This window comes from Phaseolus vulgaris, chromosome 7 (assembly GCF_051622355.1).
Source record: "Phaseolus vulgaris cultivar YP4 chromosome 7, ASM5162235v1, whole genome shotgun sequence".
In the NCBI taxonomy this organism is placed as follows: domain Eukaryota; kingdom Viridiplantae; phylum Streptophyta; class Magnoliopsida; order Fabales; family Fabaceae; genus Phaseolus; species Phaseolus vulgaris.
Window position 1 is genome coordinate 7,723,548 of NC_143504.1, and position 18,946 is coordinate 7,742,493.

The window sequence follows — 18,946 nt, forward strand, 5'->3', positions numbered from 1 at the left end:
AGTTCTGTAAATAATGAAAAACAATACTTCATCACCCACCCAATAAAAATACACCCACTTAACAATTATTTTATTAATATAATAATATTTCAAGATTTTGATTTAAAAAATAAAATAAATCTAATTAAAATATTAATATTTTTTAGTTATATAGTAGGTGTCACTCCTCTTAAATAATATCCACATTTTTATTAGGACGTGGCTGCCTTTGAAGGTAGGTTGATGTTGCATATTTTGTCATTTGCCATTTTTGTTACTTTCTTCCTTTGGTGTCAATCCATGTACTTTGTCATTAGCATTTTCTTTTTTACCTTTCTTCTTTGTTGCAACTTTTCTTTTTTGCTTTTTATTAAAATCTATATATTTTTTGTTACCTTTCTTCTTTGTGCAACTTTTCTTTTTTGTATTTTATTAAATTCTATATATAGTGGGAGGGAGGGGAAGACATCTCAACACAACTTCATATACAATGCATGGAAAATTATCATTTGATACCATTTTTGTTCTCTTACATGTACTTTATAAATTCCTTTTAATCATAAAGTAGGAAGATGATAATTTGACATTATTATTCTTTTATATTTTCATTTTGGTAACTAAAGATATTATTATTTTATTTTTTAAAAAAATTATATTTATTTTTATTAGTTAAATATGATATTTTATTATTGAAAAGAATTGTAAAATGAAATTAAGAGAAAAATATGAGTGTTAAATGATAGTTTTTTAATAAAATGTTATACTTAACTAATAAAAATAAATATCAATAACATTTAAAAATAATTTAATGAATTTTGATAAGTAGAAACCGATTTTTTTTCTATACTTTTGATAACTTACAATATTATTATTTTAATAACTTTTTATACTATTTAATTATAAAATTAATTTTTATTAAATATATTTTTAAAAATCATCACATACACTATTGGAATGTAATTATGTATTATAACATCCTACAATATATAAATTATTTTACAAAAGAAACTAAAACACATAATTGTTTCCAAAGTCCTTATGTATTATTTTATGTATTATTTTACAACAAAAAACTAAAAATAATAATTGTTTTCAAAGTCCCTTATGTATTTATGTATATTCATGTACATAATATATTCATCGCAATCCACACACAAACAATACATGTAAGGGTAAGTTACCAAAGTAAAACTATAACCTACGCAATCATAAGTAAAACAATTTAATTAGATTAATCAGTTATATGTATAATTTCATACCATTTTTCCATCAAATCATGATCATATAACACTCAATATCAATCACCACAACCCAACTTCTTTTAACATGACACTTTGTTGAATATATTACTGTGATCATATATTACTTATTACTTGTGTTTTTATTTGGAGTAGGGATGAAGTAGAAAAGAAAAAAGAAAAAAAAATGGAAAACAAAGTTATTTAGATCAAGAGTAAGAAAGCAAAAAGTAAAAAATAAAATGAAATAAATTAGAGATTTTATTGATATAATAAAATAAAATTAATTTTAATTAACTAATGCAGTATGTTACCAAAATATTGTTAACTAAAATTTAATTAAAATGAGTATGAATTAAAATTGAATTTTTATTATGAAATAATTATGTTATAATTAAAAATAAAGGTAACAAATATTTAAATAATTAGTTACAAATTATTTATAATTTTTTCCATATATTATTTAAAAAATATATAATAAAATTAATTCATAATTTAATTAATTAAATTTAAGAATTATCATAAAATTAATTACTAGATATCAAATTATTTGATTTTATTTACTATAATATTCTTTGTTATTAATTTTTTATTATATTATAAAAAACTATACATATAATTACTTTTTAAACATAATCAATTATGTTAAAAATATAATTGATTTTATAGAATATAATCTATTAGGTTTGATTTTTTAAAAAAAATTCCGTAAATTTTTGTAGAAAGTGAAATGTAAAATCATGTCTTATTTTTCATATTGTAAAGTTTTTTGTTAAATTTAAAAAAAAATACTTTAATGAATAAAATACAAAATAAAATGCTTAAAAAGTCAGAGACTAAATATGAAAACGAAAAATAAAAACATGATTCAAGATTTGATGCAATGATAGGGAAAATTTTCTGGTACTTTTTTCTTCTTCAAATTAGTAAATTACGTGTCTGCGTCTCTCACTTTTGAGAATGAAAAAGAAAAGAAACAAAACTCAAACAAGTAGCTATGAATTGAAAATGGATAAATGCAAGCTAATTGTAGTTTTTTTTAAAATTTGTTTATCCAAATTTGGAGTTCAACCTTTAGGTATGGACGGTGGAAACTCTTAAATTGGATATAAGAGAAAACACGTTACCTCACCAATAACTAACCATAATTTTGGAAGTGATAATTGATTATTTATGAATATAATTAGATGGTTCAAAAGGTCTAAATTTTCTATTCAATAACATAATAATTTATTTGTAGGCTAAACACATATTCTAACATCTCCCAGTACCTTATTAAAGTTATATATCATTTAATTTATAAATAATAGTATCCTATCATATAAGAATTTATAAATATTTATATCATCAAACAAAGTATAAAAAAAATAAAAGAAAAATTTATCATCTTCACTCTGATGTCTCAAGACCCACAATATTCTTTACTAACGTGTAAACTAACGTGTAACACATCATCATTGCAGATTTTTGAAAAGAACCACACAAAAAAAAAGTAGGGTAAACTAGTGATTCTTAAAATTTCAATAAAAAATTTAAATCTGAATCATCCAATCATGATCACATGTATCATCACACTTCATTCATTCCAAATATACTAAGCAACTAAGTGTTTGTAAATGTTTCATATTTCTCATCACTCATGCCAAAAATCCACTACCATAGTTCAATATCACTCGCGTCATAAATTTGTTAACATCCACACATAGACACTTAATTAGTGTTCAAAGACCTGCACCTGTCATATTACCATGTTTTCATCACAACATAATCTCCCTTTCACGAATCTATCCTCACATGACAATGGGTAAATTCATATGATTTACTCTGATAAGTTCTTTAAACCTCAAAATCAATCTTATGAACCTTCTTTGACTCTCACCACCTAGTACTCTTCATCTATGTGATTCCAAGATATCACTAGAATCAAAATCATCTCTTTCACAAAACACTTACAAATCAATACACTCTCCTAACAATCTCAACACGGTAAATAGTCTTGATTACATTCCACGTTATTCATCTTTCATCTTATTCATTAACATATCATTCCATCATACAAAAAAAATTATATTTTTAACACAATTAGAAAATATCGTCAATAGTCACAAAACATTATTTTTCACAAAGAAAGTGAGTAAATTGGTTTAAACACTTAAGTTGCATAATTTTAATCAAATATAGGTATTTTAAATTTGTAATCATTTATAATTTACAAATTGTTAATTTTTCAAAAGATTTAATTGAATTTTATAACTTAAAGAAGAGAAATAAAAGGTAGTTAAGCAAAAATAACAAATATTGTCAAAATGGCTTGAGCCCATGAAAATTGGCGGGGGAATTTGAGATAGAAAATTTTCAAAACTTTAAATCTCAAATCCGTTGAGGGAATGAGATTTGGCTAAGTGAACTTGGAAATTTAAATTTCCCCTAACTCTGCATGTAAAATCCACTTTAAGCATTGGGAAACACTGATATCTCAAACAGTGAAATTTAGTTAATATGCTTACTCCTACCATGAGTTATGGGATTCTTTAACAAGTTTATTATAAACCCGTTTTTAATTAAAAAAACTTCATTCATGCATCATGCTTCAACTTCAATTCAATCAATAACTTTTCTAGCCATGTAGCTTCACAAACACACGTAGCAACACCTATGTGTTATGCTTCACATGTGAACAATGCAACCTCTTGTTCCTTTTTCAAGCTCCATGAGATTGGAGTTCCTTCTACAAATAACATAAACCTTAAAATGCTCCTATGATCATCCTTATTATTTTCCCAATTTGTGTCAGGGAGCCCAACAACTTCAATTTTTCGAGTTGGTGTGTTATTAAAGAGAATACAAGTTGCTTTGATGTATCTAAAAATCTGTTTGACAACTAGAAGACAAGATCCTTTGAGACTATGCATGTACCTCGATATAACTCCTATAACAAATTTTATATTAGGTAGTGTATGATAGTAAAGAACCAACAATTTTAACATTTTTAAAATTTTAATTTATTTTATATTTTTAAAATTTTCATTTTAACATTTAATGTGTTGCACAACACGTCTAATTAAAACAATACTTAACATTTAATCAAAATTCATTTTTAACGTAAGGGTAATTTGGTCTTTTGTTAAGGATACAAGTTTAATTTTTTAATTTATCATATGAATTAAATTACTTATAAATTTCTCACTTATTTTTTCACTCTCCACTTTCTTTCTCTCAATCCAAATCACCACACCTTTTCCTTTCTATCTTTCTCCATTTTCACCTTTTTATATTGTTCATTCTAAATAAAGCATTAACATAAAAAAAAAATCTATTTCTCTTAAAGATTCTTACATAAAAAATAAAAAAATAGTACTATTTTTATCCTAATAAAATAATTATGGTTTTTTTATTTCTCTGTCACAATAAATTTATACCAATGAAAATTGATCAAAAGTTAAATAAAAATAATTATACAATTTATAAAATAATTAATATTATCTTAGATTTTGATAAATGATATTTAAATAAAAAACTAATTTATAAAAGTTAATAATAAACGTTGAAAGTATTAGCGACATCTGTTTTGTTAGTAAGTAAGTAATAAATAATAATAATAATAATAATAATAATAATAATAATATATTTTTATTATCACTTAAAATATAAAAAAAGACACATTATATTTGTCCTACTCTTTACTTAATGAATCTTATTTACAATTTGATAATTTTTAATAAACTTTTACTTCTAACAATTCTTTTACTAAATATATTTTTAATTTATTGCCATAATTGAATATTAAGATACAAACGTAGGACTACTATTTTTTTTATCTCATTTTTTCATTACCTTTCTTTAATATCATGTATTATATATATGCTGTTAATTTGTTAATAATGTCGTAGTAGATACATGTATGATAATAGTGTAGGTATCCATATATTATGGAATTATTGAACCACTCCCTACTTTGTTGGGGTGCTCAAGCACTGATTTCTGTGAATAATTAGAAAAATATTACGAAATTACAAAAATTATTAACAATTTGAACACTAAGAATATTTTTTTTCTTCTATAAATAGTGTGAAATATCAAATGGGAGACACTTGAATGTTCATTGAAGTCAAACTTGTAGAGTTATTGACCAATATTACGAAGTGGACTTTAAGCCTAACTCAATTCCATAAAACCGGTTTGCACCCACTTATATATAATGAAATGTCTTCGTTTCTAGTCGATGTGAGATCTCCAACAACCAAAATAGATGTAATCAAGTTAAAATGACTCAATTTTCATTTTTTTTATAGTGATTGGTATGGATAATTTATTCTAGAACAAAAGTGAGTCCACAAAATTATTACTTATATAAAAGTTTGTGATCGAAATTTAAAAAAAGTGATTAAGAAAAGAGTTGTGATTAAAAATAGAGTGAGGAAGTTAGGTTGTGAAAAGTCAGCATGCACATAAACATGCCCCTATTTTTGAAAAAATGTGAAACGTGTTTTAAAGAATTACGTGTCCCATATTGTGTAGCCTTTACAATCTCTGGGTCATGCACACATCTCAATCCCTATTTGAAACCCACAAAGCACTCAGTTCATACACACATATCTAATCATATCTTATTTACCGACCACACATTAGCCAACGTTTTTCAAACATGTAGTTCAACAACCCCTTTCCACGTGTTCAATTTCTGTGTCTTTCTTCTCCAACTACAACACTACACTCCCCCGCTACTCACCCCCTTATATAACACCATGCCATAACATTTTCTAAGCTTTCTTCTTTTCTAACACCTTCTTCCATGGCCATCACTGCTTCCTCTTCCTTTTCATGTTGTTGCCTAGTTCTTGCTTTTGCCCTCTCTTCTTTTAGATCATGCATTTCGGCCCACATTGGGTTGGGCTCCAAGTTGTTGTCTAGCAAGGCCCAAACTTGGGTTTCCGAAAATGGCACATTTGCTTTGGGGTTCACTCCAGCAGATACTGATCATGGATTGTTTGAGCTTGGTGTTTGGTTTGCACAGCTTCCAGGAGATCCAACTCTAGTTTGGTCACCCAATAGGTACCTTTTTTTATCATCCTCCTCTTTGTAAATTAGCTTATTGTGCACAATTAATGCTTGTGAATACAGAAAAATATGCACCAGAAAATATTTGATATAATAAAATTCATTGAGTGTGTAAATTAAGTTTTTCTTCTTCAATTTAATCCACAGATAACTTTAACTAGATTAAAATTGAAAAACTATATTAATTGTGTAAAATCAATTTTAATATTTTTAAATTTTTAAATAATTTAAAATAAAATATCACCTCATTTTTTAATAACATAAGATGTAACACTTTTACTTTTTTTTTCCTTTCAGCCGTAATATCTAGTTTTATCATTTAAGTATATGAAAAAGGGATGACTAGAAGATTTTTATGTATTTTCCGGTGCAAAGATTTTTTTAATTTTGTATTTTATTTTTACACTTATTTGTTTTTTTTTTATAATTTAAAAAAAAATGAAAAAAAAGAATAAGGGAATGAAACACACATACCTTATATAGGGAAAAGATATGAAAGTATGTGGAGAATTTGCCTTAAAATTTGGTAGTGATCATAATAGAGGGAGAGAATGAATAACGAGAACACTTTTGAAAGATAAAATGAAAAAAAAAAGAGTCTTAAGCCAAATATAATGGAAAAACTAAACAACAACAATATTTCAAGGGAGCACAGAAAAATGATGTAACATATTTGAAAAACTAAGTGGAATCAAAGACGCAAGGAGAATAAAACAATCATATATATATAGTCTTAGTTGTACAATATTTCTTCCATCTTTTAGATAAATAGAAGTGCTTTTTTATTTCAATTATAAAACACATGAACTCACGTTTAGATTGTAGGTGTTTTTTTCATAACGTAAAAGTCATTAAAATTTAGTTATTTGCTGAAATAATATAAAGGTTAAATTATTTGGCATACATTGTAGTTTTGTTACATTTTTAAATATAGTTCTTAGCTTATAAATTTTTAACTTTATCTTTACACTTCTCTTCTTGATAAATCTTTACAGACCAATCTTTGAAATAGGTAATATTAATATATACTATAATTGTATTTCCATTTGTCTGGAAATAATGAAAACATTAATTTATTAAAGGATTAAAACATAATAGCAGTTAGAAATGTAATTAAAAATTGTATAAATATCTTACTAAAACATTTTAAACATTACAGGTTAAAAAGTATTAGAAATCAATTTAATTAAATACAATCTCAGTGTTAAAGGGTATGTGACTGTAGTGCAGATTAGATGGTTAGTTCTGGTTTTTGACTTAGAGAAAGAGAAAGTCATGAATCATATATCCATGTAGTCTTTAGTGTTTACAAAAGCTTCTGCAGGTTATGAATGCCAACATGTTTCATTTTCTTTGATCTCAATCCAAATAGAGATACTCCTGTATCCCAAGATGCAATATTGGAGCTTGACACCAGTGGCAACCTTGTTCTCATGGATGGAGACATCACAGTGTGGACCTCAAACACCTCAGGTGCTGGAGTACAAGCAGCAGTCATGGCAGAATCTGGCAATTTCATCCTCCACAACGCCACCAGCCACCCAGTGTGGCAGAGTTTTTCTCAACCTTCCGACACTCTCCTCCCCAACCAGCTTCTAACAGTGTCTTCTGAACTAACTTCATCAAAGTCTTCCTCTCATGGTGGCGGCTACTATTCTCTCAAAATGCTTCAACAGCGTACTTCCTTAAGCCTTGCTCTCACTTACAATCTTCTCGAGACTTACCAAGCCTCAGATGAATCATACACTAACTATTCCTATTGGGAAGGCCCTGATATCTCCAATGTGACTGGGGAGGTTATAGCAGTTTTAGACCATGCTGGGAGCTTTGGGATTGTGTATGGAGACTCATCTGATGGAGCAGTATATGTGTACAAGAATGATGGTGACGATGCAGGCTTATCTTCTGCTGTCAATCAATCTGCATCATCAACTGTTCTCAGGAGACTAACACTGGAGAAGAATGGCAATCTGCGGTTATATCGATGGGACGAAGTGAATGGCTCAAGGCAGTGGATGCCACAGTGGGCTGCAGTTTCAAATCCATGTGACATTGCTGGAGTTTGTGGCAATGGGGTTTGCAATTTGGATAGAAGCAAGACAAAAGCCACTTGCACTTGCTTGCCAGGAACTTCTAAAGTTGGGATGGATGGGCAGTGCTATGAGAATTCATCTCTTGTAGGAAAATGCAATGACAAGCATGAAAACCTGACATCTCAGTTTAGGATTTCGACGGTGCAGCAAACCAACTATTATTTTTCTGACATTTCAGTTATAGCTAACTACAGTGATACTAATGTGTCAAAATGTGGGGATGCTTGCTTGTCAGAATGTGATTGTGTGGCTTCTGTTTATGGGCTAAATGAGGAGAGACCATATTGTTGGGTGTTGAGGAGCTTAAGTTTTGGTGGTTTTGAGGATACAAGCTCAACTTTGTTTGTGAAGATCAGAGCAAATGGGTCATGGACTCCAGAAGGCCAAGAAGGAGGGTCTAATAGTAGCTCTTCTGATGGAATGGGAAGTGCAAAGGAGAAAGCTGTGATTATTCCTACCGTTTTGAGCATGGTAGTTCTCATTGTTTTCCTGAGTTTATTACTGTATTACAGTGTTCACAGGAAGAGAACTTTGAAAAGGGAGATGGAAAGTTCCTTGATCTTATCAGGTGCTCCAATGAACTTCACATACCGTGATTTGCAGATCAGGACATGCAACTTTTCACAGCTGCTAGGAACAGGTAAGTGTGTTCTATATTAAATTTCATGGCAAATAAGTTACAGTTACATGAAGAGTTTCGATGTTGTGTGAAGTGTTACTAAATGTACATGTTTTGCAGGTGGATTTGGGAGTGTATATAAAGGAAGTCTGGGAGATGGTACTCTGGTGGCAGTGAAGAAACTTGACAAGGTTTTGCCTCATGGAGAGAAGGAATTCATCACTGAAGTAAACACTATTGGCTCAATGCATCATATGAATTTGGTTCGCCTATGCGGCTATTGTTCTGAGGGATCACATAGGTATGCACTCTTTCCTCACAATCAATTTTAACTTTAATAATAACTATCTTAAAATTTATCCTAACGATGATATTTTATGGACTGACACATGTTTACTAAACTAAAATTGTAATGCTTTAATTGGCTTTGACAAATATTTGTTTGACAGGCTTCTGGTTTATGAGTTCATGAAGAATGGGTCATTGGATAAATGGATCTTCCCTTCGTATCAAGGGCGAGATAGATTGTTAGATTGGACAACTCGTTTGAATATAGCCATAGCTACTGCACAAGGGATTGCGTACTTTCATGAGCAATGCAGGGATCGGATAATACACTGTGACATAAAACCTGAGAATATATTGGTAGACGAAAACTTTTGTCCAAAAGTATCTGATTTTGGACTGGCCAAATTGATGGGAAGGGAGCACTCTCATGTGGTGACAATGGTGAGAGGCACTAGAGGTTATTTGGCACCAGAATGGGTTGGTAATCGCCCTATAACTGTCAAAGCTGATGTTTACAGCTATGGCATGCTTCTTTTAGAGATCATTGGTGGAAGGAGAAATCTTGACATGTCCTTTGGTCCAGAGGATTTCTTCTATCCTGGTTGGGCTTACAAGGTATATTTCTCAGATCCCACTTATTTACTACTAAGTGTGTTAGAAAGAGTGTATCATAGTCGTGATGTGTATTAAATTTGTTATCTAAGTGTTTGATAAGGAAAATGTTGGGTACTGTAGGAGATGTCAAATGGGTGTGTAAGTAAAGTGGCAGATAGAAGACTGAATGGGGCAGTTGATGAAGAAGAGCTAACGAGAGCTCTGAAAATAGCATTTTGGTGCATCCAAGATGAGATATCAATGCGACCAACAATGGGGGAAGTGGTAAGACTGCTGGAAGATTCGATAGACATTAATATGCCACCAATGCCACAAACAGTGCTAGAGTTAATTGAGGAAGGCTTAGACCATGTATACAAAGCTATGAAAAGAGACTACAATCACTCCAGCTCATTCACTCTTACCAGCCATCTCACATCTCGTGCCACATGCAGCAATTCCACAATGTCACCAAGATAGTCTTCAAAGTTTTTGCTGCCACAACCTAAGAAATTGTCTTTCGTGTTCATCATGGAAGCTTTACAATGTTGAAATGACTCTTTCTATGGTTTTGGGAGAAGTCCCACACAGGATGGAAATAGACTCTTATTAACTTCGTAGTAAAGGGTTATTGTATCTACGTAATTATACTCTTTGCGGAGCAGGGATAACTTCAGTGGTTGCATTAGCATAAAAACTCCATTTTGATCAAACTTTCTAACTAACGTTTAAAATGTTGAGTTAACTAACTATTTTTATCTCTAATTTAAATTATTAGAAATCCTTTTCTTCACCTTGTCAATTTTATCATTTTTATACGCGCTTTTACAAGTTTAAAATACAATTATTTTTATAATTAAAATAAAATAAACATAAAAATATTTTCTCAATCTAAAAAGACTATTTATTTACTGTACAATTTAACGGTAACGGTGAACCGGTTCAGCTGATTGGATTTGGAAGTGAGGTGAGGGACTCCGTTCACAATCAGCACCGAAGATCGGAGACGCGGCACGTGCTAACTAACTACCAATCCGCAAGACAAACACAAATCGCTACAAAACCCCAGCGGCGCAATTTAGCACCGCCACCGCAAACCCTCTCTCAATCCAGCACCATTCCATTTCCCCTGATCAATTCTCGATGCTATTGAGTAACGATAACAACAGCGACGTTCGTTTGCGCTTGTAGGCGACCATGGAGAAGATGCGTCACGCCGAGGAGCTGGTGAGGGAGTTTCTGGTGTTCCGCGGCTTCACCAACACTCTCGAATCATACGAGACTGAATTGCGCACCGACATCGGCAAGGGCTTCGAGGTCAACAAGATCCTCGACCTAATCTTCTCCGTCTATGTTCCTAAGTTCCACGCCGATAAGCTTGTCGCGCTTCTCGGGTTCTTCAAACACTACCTCTCTTCCCCCTCCGACACGCTACTCGTCTCCACGCTCTCGAAGTTGGAGGCTTCTATTCTACGCTTCTACGTCGTCCACGCCGTGCAGTGCAATCGTAACGACAAGGTGGTTGAGTTCTTCGCGCTCTACGGTTCCGAATTGTTGCAGAGGTCGCAAGATTGGACTCTCTGGTTCGGTGCGTTTTGTTTCTCTTTCGTCGTTTTTGTTTCTGTTCTCATGTGATGAACTTGCACGGTGAAATGAGATGTCGTTTGTGTTGCAGCAATTCCTTATAAGAAGAACCCGCACTTGGATCCCGAGTTTCGGGCTTTTTTCTCTAAGGAGTGGTATCAGGCTTTGCATCTTTCTTCTAGGAACTTCTTCAGCGAGGTTTTCAGTGCTACTCATATCCTTCACATTAATTCTGTTCGTAGTACTAAATTGGTGTTGTGATTTCATTTCATGGCTATCCTTGAGATTGTGGGAAATTGCAGTAGATGAGACTGTAGTATGTTAGAGTTTGGGTTTTGGATTAACTTAGCTCAACAAAACTGTTTTGTGGCTTAAGTGTTCTCTCCCACTTATATACTTTTCGGAGTTGAGTTTATTCAATACGCTTCTCATGTCCGTTACTATCAGGCTCAGTGCATGAATAACGTGATAGGTGGTTTATTAATGGATTTAAGATAAACTCTGATCCCATATCAGCATTTGGGTTATACTCTAACTAAATCTTACAAAACCAGTTGCGAGGTGAGAGTTTTCCTTAATTTATTTACTCCCGTTTTTGGTCTTATCACTAGTCAATTTAGATTTAGATTTTTTTGGAACATGGGCGATGTGGTTGTGGTGCGGTGATACAAACAACCTTTATGTCATTGTAGACCATAATTTAAAACCATGAATTTCGGTGTCTTGCTTGTTTAATTCAGAAAATATCGTTATCTCTTTCACAACTTGTATAGCCTTAATATTGTATCACGTCTACCTGCACTACTGAAGGTTAGTTCGGAGATGAATGCTACTAATATACTCAAAAGAGATATCGTACATTTAAATCTGAAGTTGTCCCAACTTCAGGCTTTGCTTGATGAGAAAGAGGCACAGTTACGTCAATTTAGAAGGTAAGCGTGTGTTTGTTTATTCAGTCCTGTGGCGTGTAATGGACATGGTTGGTTTTCTGATTAATTGGATTGAAGTATGGAAGGGAGTATTGGTTCATCAAGCAATTTGCGTGAAGAAAGTACCCGTACGGTGAAAAATTCTCTGGATGTTTTTCCAACTAGCATTTCACAAGTTGGTCAAATCGAGGTTAGCCAAGATTTAGCTGTGGGTGAACTCGGAAATGTTCATTCCGAGTTGATTGGCTCCACATCTGGTGATGATGATTCAGCTTCTCTATCGAATTACTGTTTGAGGAATGGCGGAGCTGACAATGCCAGCCTAAAAGGTAACACATTTCCTATAGAAGCAGACAGACATGCTTCACTATCGCTCAGTCTCTTTTAATTCTTTAACGAGTGGACACTGATTAAAGAAATAAAAAAGAATTTTTTTATTAGAAATAATGAGATAGCGTACTCAAAAATCATCGGGGAGTGCATTGTTACACATCCAAAAATAAAATTTCCCTTTTAATTCCTTAACCAGTGCCCTTAGGGCACTCGATAGCATTTGCCATTATTTAATTGCTTGGTCATTGTATTTAAGATAGTTGCTGCCTAATGGCTGCTTTATATGGATAGAGTTGTTCTAAATTGTTCTAATTCGTGTTCGGACATCTTCAAAATGATTAATTGTTGTTCTGAAAAGATAACTAGTTAATTAGTCATGGAAGTGCCGAGAAAAGTTAGGACACCATGTCAGATGCCTGGGCTTTTCTCTGCCAATATGACTCTCATTTGCATCCTGGAGACAGTGATGACATCAGTTTTGCATTGCCACTAGCTGTAAGCTGTAACTTGAAACCACAAATTGCACTGAAACAAGATATTGATTTTGTATGTCGAGAGATCTATTTTTTTTTTGGTTTTTCAAATGATAGTTTTCCTAAGACAACGCTGAAAGCTAGAATCAGTTGCAATCTTGCATAACTCATCGAAATGAGACTTAAAAGCTTTGTATTTGTTTATTTAAATTTCAAACATGAAAGCAACCCTATCAATTTATCTTTACTTATTATTTCTTAGAATTATATTTTGTATTCACTAATTCAGCATGTAACTCTGATTCACTTTATCTGAACTTCAAACCACACCTAATTTTGTGGACACTGAATAAATTTTTCTTTAGAGTAAGATAGCAATTACTAAATGTTTCTGTAATCCTTGATTGAATATTTGGAAATGAAAATTAACAATGAATTTTGTGGTAGAAAACGATGGGGATGAAGATTTCGCTGAGGTCAAAGTAGAGCACCAGGTAAAATTTACAGAGCCTTATATATGTCCCCCGGCTGTTCTGCTTTTGCATTTTCTATATCAGAATCAAGTTTTATTGGAATCTGTGTGAATGTAATATCACTGTGGTTTCTAGGAGACATTTCTGGGGCACACCAGTCCAATCAGTCGATGTCGCTTCTCTGCATCTGGAAACAATATTGCCAGTGCTTCTCTTGATGGAACTGTCAGGTACCCTTTTTAGGAGTTGATATGAAGTGTTACTTTAGTGAAAAAATGGAATAGTTTTCGTGTAAATTTTAGTCTCAATTACTGGCTGTAGCATGTACCTTATTTGTCACGATTTAGAACCCATGTGTGCAGATTTATTTTGAACAATAACATAAACGTCACATATAAATTAAATTAAAAGGAAGCATGATGCAGTCCAATGCCTTTATGTTTACAAAATGCCCTTTATATGTTTCCCTTCATCAATCCTTCTTTACCTTTCACCGAGTATCTGCACCTATTCCTTAATTTTTATGAAGTCTCAGGCAATTTCACCTTTGTTTGCTCTGCATGTTTTAATGAAGGATATGGACATATGATACATCAACTCCAGTGTCTAGAAACGCAACCATATATTGTGGCACTGAAATTTTGTCACTTGACTGGGAATGTAAATCAGACCGCTTGGTATGTGAATTGATCGGTGATTGAATTTATTCAGTTTCAATGAACATGAGATTATACGATCAGATTATTAAGTTTTTCCTCTTGATAAAAAGCTTCTTATAGGTACATCCGATGGGTGCATTAAAGCATGGAATGTGGATGCAAAGAGAGTTGTCTGTGATCTCAGCACAACTGAATCATTTCCAAGGTATTTCCCAATTATATGATGGCTTAAATATTTTGAAGGTCACTGCAAATATAGTAGCTTTTTTCTTTTTTAATCCCTATATTTATTTTTGGTTTTGCTCCTTGCAATAGTCATTGTTTTTGGTGCTTGTCATGACATTAACTTGTCATTAACAATAATATGTTTATTTCTTTGCAAATACAGCAGTGTTGGTTTTATGTTTCTACAAAATATAACAATATTTTTTTTTAGTTCCCACAGATATAGTAATTTTTGTATGGTCCCTACTTTTAGGCATCTATAAAATATAAAGGTTTTCCTTTTAAGTCTCTACTGTTATGACAAGGATAAACAAGTGACGGCGAATTTTGCAGGGATAAAAAAATTACAGGAACTAAAAAAATGTTATATTTTTTTGGGGACTTCAAATATATTTGAACCTTATAAGTTTTTCAGGTTTCCGTGCATTTCCTAATAACACTTCTACCCATATTTTACAGTGTATTGGACATAAAGTGCAGTCCTGTGGAACCTATTTTTGTGTCTGCAGCAGCATCTGGAGGGTAATTGTTAAATTTTTAAATATTGAATTCTTTGCTAAACTAGCAAATTAATTTAATTTGGTAATTTGATAATCTATTTTAAAAAAATGTTAGTTTATTTATGATATGATATGAATGTTTTGCTGTTTTGATTTCGGATATAAGAATGGAACTATGGTTAAATACCATTGGTTAGGGTATCCTTTCCTTTATTTTGCTTTCACTATACATTCTTTCTGTTTTTCACCTTTTGTTAATATTATGATGTTTATACTGTCTGTGTAGGGCTGGTTCCAAATATGTTGGCAACCTGGGTTTTGCTTCCCTGACTGTGTGGAACATGAAGACTTGGAAAGCCATGGTACGTGCTTCTTTGCATAAAATGTTTTATGTTTATGTTGTTTTATGGCTATTTTTAATTTTTTGGATTTCATAAAGACAGTCCTTCCTCTTGGAGAAGATCCCCCAGCTATTACTTCTCTATGCTTTAATCACAATGGAAAGATTTTGGCAGCTTCTGCAGTTGATGGAATGATTCACATGTTTGGTATCCTTAATTTTATTCACTTGATTCTTTCCTTGCTTTGGTCTTGGTGATTCCTTTATGAAATAATTTTTTGTTGTTGTTAACATATTTCCATTATCATTTGACTTGATTGTTATATTTCCATTATTATCTGTTTTGACTCTAAGTTCACTTAATCCTTGGTTTATTGTCTAATTACCTTTAGTTATCATTACCTAATTTCAACAGTAGTTGTATTTATTTATATCTTCTCTTGCTGGAGTTGTTAATTTGCTGTGTTTTCTTATGCTTTCTAAGGTTCCCTATTATTGGACTAAGTTATTCTAAGATTATTGGGCTCAGTCATTCAGTAAAATAAAATACTGCAATTTTTTTTGGATAATAAATTGTATTTTGAATGTTGAATCAGTGACCTCATGGTTTGACAATCGTGTCATCCTTAACTAGTGGAAGACATGTCTGCTGGTCTACAAATCACTGGCTGGCCAGCACATGATTCTTCCATCACTTCTATTCTGTTTGGACCAGACGAGACTAGCATTTTTAGCCTTGGCTCTGATGGGAAGGCAAGCATAGATAATTTAATGTTATTCCAGATTGTGAAAAAGGTTGTGCATCGCTACTAATTGTTTATTTTTTTCAGATTTTTGAGTGGAGTTTGCAAAATCAAGGCCAAATCTTGTGGTCGAGAGACTGTAGTAGGTATATTTCTAGTTTGTCAGCTTACAATTAGATTTAAAATGTTTCCTTTTTTTCTTTTTGTATGGCTTAAAGTAGTTTTTACTTTGTCAGGCAGGGAAATTAGATATATGAAATTGAGGGTTGTCATATGTTGGAAAGAAGTAAATACCCTTCAATATGAATAAATTATGGATATTATCTGGGTTTTAGGCCAGATTTTAGTACAAACATCAAGCAAGACAGGGTTTCTCCCTATCAAATAATTTCGTCTTTCAAAATGCCAGAAAAAAAATCCTACATCTTAATTTCCTTCTACAAAGCTTATCACAACCTATATATACATAACATGTAACTATCACACCATTACATATAACTGCATGACCCTAAATTCATCTAAACAAATCATCTTAAATAAATTGTGCAAGGAAGTTACCCTTTGCATGTTCCTTCTGCTAACTTTGTTCAACTCATTCATAAAATATCCTCAAGCCTGTTCTAGAATTTCTTACTACACAAGCAACATGAAGAACTGCTGCACTCCACATTTTAACATCTCTAGAACAATTCTGCAGTCAGTTTCCCAATTCTTCTCGTGTAATTTATTTTTCAAATACTTAAATGGTAAAACCAATGCACAACAGAGCCTCTATCCATTGTCACAAAGGCTAGAGGCCCCTTCATCTCTGGTCTTGTGTTTGGAATCTTGAAGTACTTTTCTGCCCAAGCCAACCAACCATCCAATTGGATCATTCATCAAATTTAGGCAATTTAACCATCTGTCTGCACTGGCTTTCTTTAGGTCTTTCAGTATATATCTTCATATACAACTGAATGCAATATATGTGGAACAACAGTCGTACGATGTGTGGATTTTTTTTTTTTCTGGCTTGCTCTTTTAACTTTTTATCTCTATTCCTCATATCCTTGGTTTTAGATGTTTGAAGAATTGATTCTCACCATCACCATGACACCTTTTTACCTTTCAGGTTCTGTGACCCCCTCATCGGTTCAAAATATTGCAGACATGAAATGGCATTAGATGCAAATGGGAGGAGACTCTTGGTAACATCCAGTTCAGTCAGAGCACCCATATATCAGGTTGGTTTTTCCTCGTGAATTGTGATTAGACCCCTCTGCTTTTAAGGGGTTATACTTCAGTTATCCATATCTTGGCTTGAATATTTCCGATTCTCTTGCTAGTTATCTGGAATTGTCAATGTCTGGTTCTCTTGTGTCAGGTTCATGGTCATATAAATGGTTGGAGAACACTTCCGCACGGTGCTCCTATTACTGCTGTGGATTGGCATCCGACCCTGCCCATTTTCTTGACTGGATCAGCTGATAACTCCGTCCGAGTAACATCTTTGTCATAGTACAAGGTTGTAACATATGAGTTTTCTTATTATTCTTTTTTTAGACTTCATTGTGTAATATATTGGTGTTCTCTCTCTCTCTAGATCGACCGATAGACATATAGAGGTTACCAACAGATCTTATATTATCAGCAGCATGGTTTGCTATTTACCCAAATACCATTTTTTATGAATATTCCAAAGGCTCAATTTTTTTTTATGAGAACCAACTTCTTGATCTAGTTGGCTTGTTTTAAGTTGATCACTATATGTTCTTGCCAAGAGATATGGAGACCTTCTAAGCTAGAACCCTCAGCCTTGTATTTTGTCTTCTCATAGATTTCAGGTCTCTTATTTATATCTGGTTATCTCATGTCAGTCATAATCCGTAATTGGGGGTGTTACCCTTGATTTTCCTCTAATAATTAAATTATGAATTCGATCATTTCTTCACTAAAATGATAGTATGAATGAGGTCTCATTGATGATCCATGTTTACTTGTTAATTAGCATCATGTTTGATTTATTATGAAATAAAACACTGTTATTAAAAGTGAGTATAATCACTAAAACATACTGGGACATACGTTCGATGTGCCTTATGAATGGGGGTGGTAAAGAGTCTATTATCTCATAGCTCACTAGGGTAAGGCATAGGCTAAGAGATTAACGAAGAGGTTGACAAAGGCCTAACATTACACGGTACACCAATTTCGGGCGTAGGCAAAGAAACCTGGGGGTATCATCTTAAAGGTATGAAAATTTTCACTTTATTTGTTATGATTATGGAAGTAAGTGACTTTCAATCCACTGAACTATATAATTCACAAGCTACTAATTGGAAAGTCAAAAATGATTTTTAAATTTACAATCTTGAAAACTATGTGACTTGAACAATCCGAACGTGTGAGTGTGCATTGTACCATCCGAATTATTCATGAATCTCATTTAAGTTTGTAAAAGTTTGATGCCCCTAAAAACCACGAAGAAAGTTAAAGCACCATATAACAACAAATGGAACCATCCTCAAATTGTAGCAAGAACGCATAGAACAACCAAAGCTCAAAAAGCAAACAATCTAAAATCATACCGCCATCTCTCAAATCTTAATAAAAAAACTCTAAGGCTATAGATTTTGGACAGATAAATTAATCCTAAAAATCGAATGGACAGATAAATTAATCACCAGTTTCACTATCCTCTTTTAATAATAAAATTTACAATATAAAAAAAAAACTAAAAGCTTGAAGAGAAAGCAAAAACAATCTAGATCTAAGAAAACCAACCTTAAAAATAATAACAAGGAGAAATACACAACAAACCATTTAGGGGTATAAAAAG

The 18,946-nt window shown here is 32.3% G+C and overlaps 2 protein-coding genes across 8 annotated transcripts; both read left to right on the top strand.

Moving 5' to 3' along the window:
- The first annotated feature begins 5,805 nt into the window (after positions 1-5,805).
- On the top strand, positions 5,806-10,662 carry LOC137827734 (Protein kinase superfamily protein). 2 transcript variants are annotated; one of them, XM_068634024.2, is made up of 5 exons: positions 5,806-6,269; positions 7,648-9,008; positions 9,108-9,288; positions 9,437-9,890; positions 10,011-10,662. In XM_068634024.2, exons 1-5 carry the CDS (start codon positions 6,010-6,012, stop codon positions 10,347-10,349), a joined length of 2,595 nt encoding a protein of 864 aa, XP_068490125.1. In that variant the 5' UTR covers positions 5,806-6,009; the 3' UTR covers positions 10,350-10,662. The 2 variants fall into 2 exon arrangements, with proteins under 2 accessions (XP_068490125.1, XP_068490126.1); XM_068634025.2 differs by having other exon boundaries at positions 5,980-6,269; positions 7,600-9,008.
- Positions 10,575-17,847, top strand: LOC137827735 (uncharacterized). 6 transcript variants are annotated; one of them, XR_016523067.1, is made up of 15 exons: positions 10,575-11,457; positions 11,545-11,666; positions 12,243-12,385; positions 12,461-12,711; positions 13,636-13,682; positions 13,797-13,891; positions 14,236-14,338; positions 14,431-14,525; positions 15,005-15,067; positions 15,332-15,407; positions 15,489-15,593; positions 16,026-16,138; positions 16,216-16,274; positions 17,240-17,351; positions 17,492-17,847. XR_016523067.1 is itself a non-coding variant. In XM_068634026.2 (15 exons), exons 1-15 carry the CDS (start codon positions 11,067-11,069, stop codon positions 17,624-17,626), a joined length of 1,914 nt encoding a protein of 637 aa, XP_068490127.1. In that variant the 5' UTR covers positions 10,575-11,066; the 3' UTR covers positions 17,627-17,847. The 6 variants fall into 6 exon arrangements, 2 of the variants coding, with proteins under 2 accessions (XP_068490127.1, XP_090160616.1); XR_016523069.1 differs by having other exon boundaries at positions 14,441-14,525; positions 15,485-15,593; XR_016523070.1 differs by having other exon boundaries at positions 14,441-14,525.
- The last annotated feature ends 1,099 nt before the right edge of the window (positions 17,848-18,946 follow it).

Excerpts from the sequence above, each read along its gene's own strand:
- LOC137827734 (XM_068634024.2), top strand. The coding sequence starts at position 6,010 with ATGGCCATCACTGCTTCCTCTTCCTTTTCATGTTGTTGCCTAGTTCTT. Across the intron at positions 9,009-9,107 it reads TTCACAGCTGCTAGGAACAG|GTGGATTTGGGAGTGTATAT; the intron begins GTAAGTGTGTTC and ends CATGTTTTGCAG. Across the intron at positions 9,289-9,436 it reads TGTTCTGAGGGATCACATAG|GCTTCTGGTTTATGAGTTCA; the intron begins GTATGCACTCTT and ends TTTGTTTGACAG.
- LOC137827735 (XM_068634026.2), top strand. The coding sequence starts at position 11,067 with ATGGAGAAGATGCGTCACGCCGAGGAGCTGGTGAGGGAGTTTCTGGTG. Across the intron at positions 12,386-12,460 it reads CAGTTACGTCAATTTAGAAG|TATGGAAGGGAGTATTGGTT; the intron begins GTAAGCGTGTGT and ends ATTGGATTGAAG. Across the intron at positions 14,339-14,430 it reads AATGTAAATCAGACCGCTTG|CTTCTTATAGGTACATCCGA; the intron begins GTATGTGAATTG and ends CTTGATAAAAAG.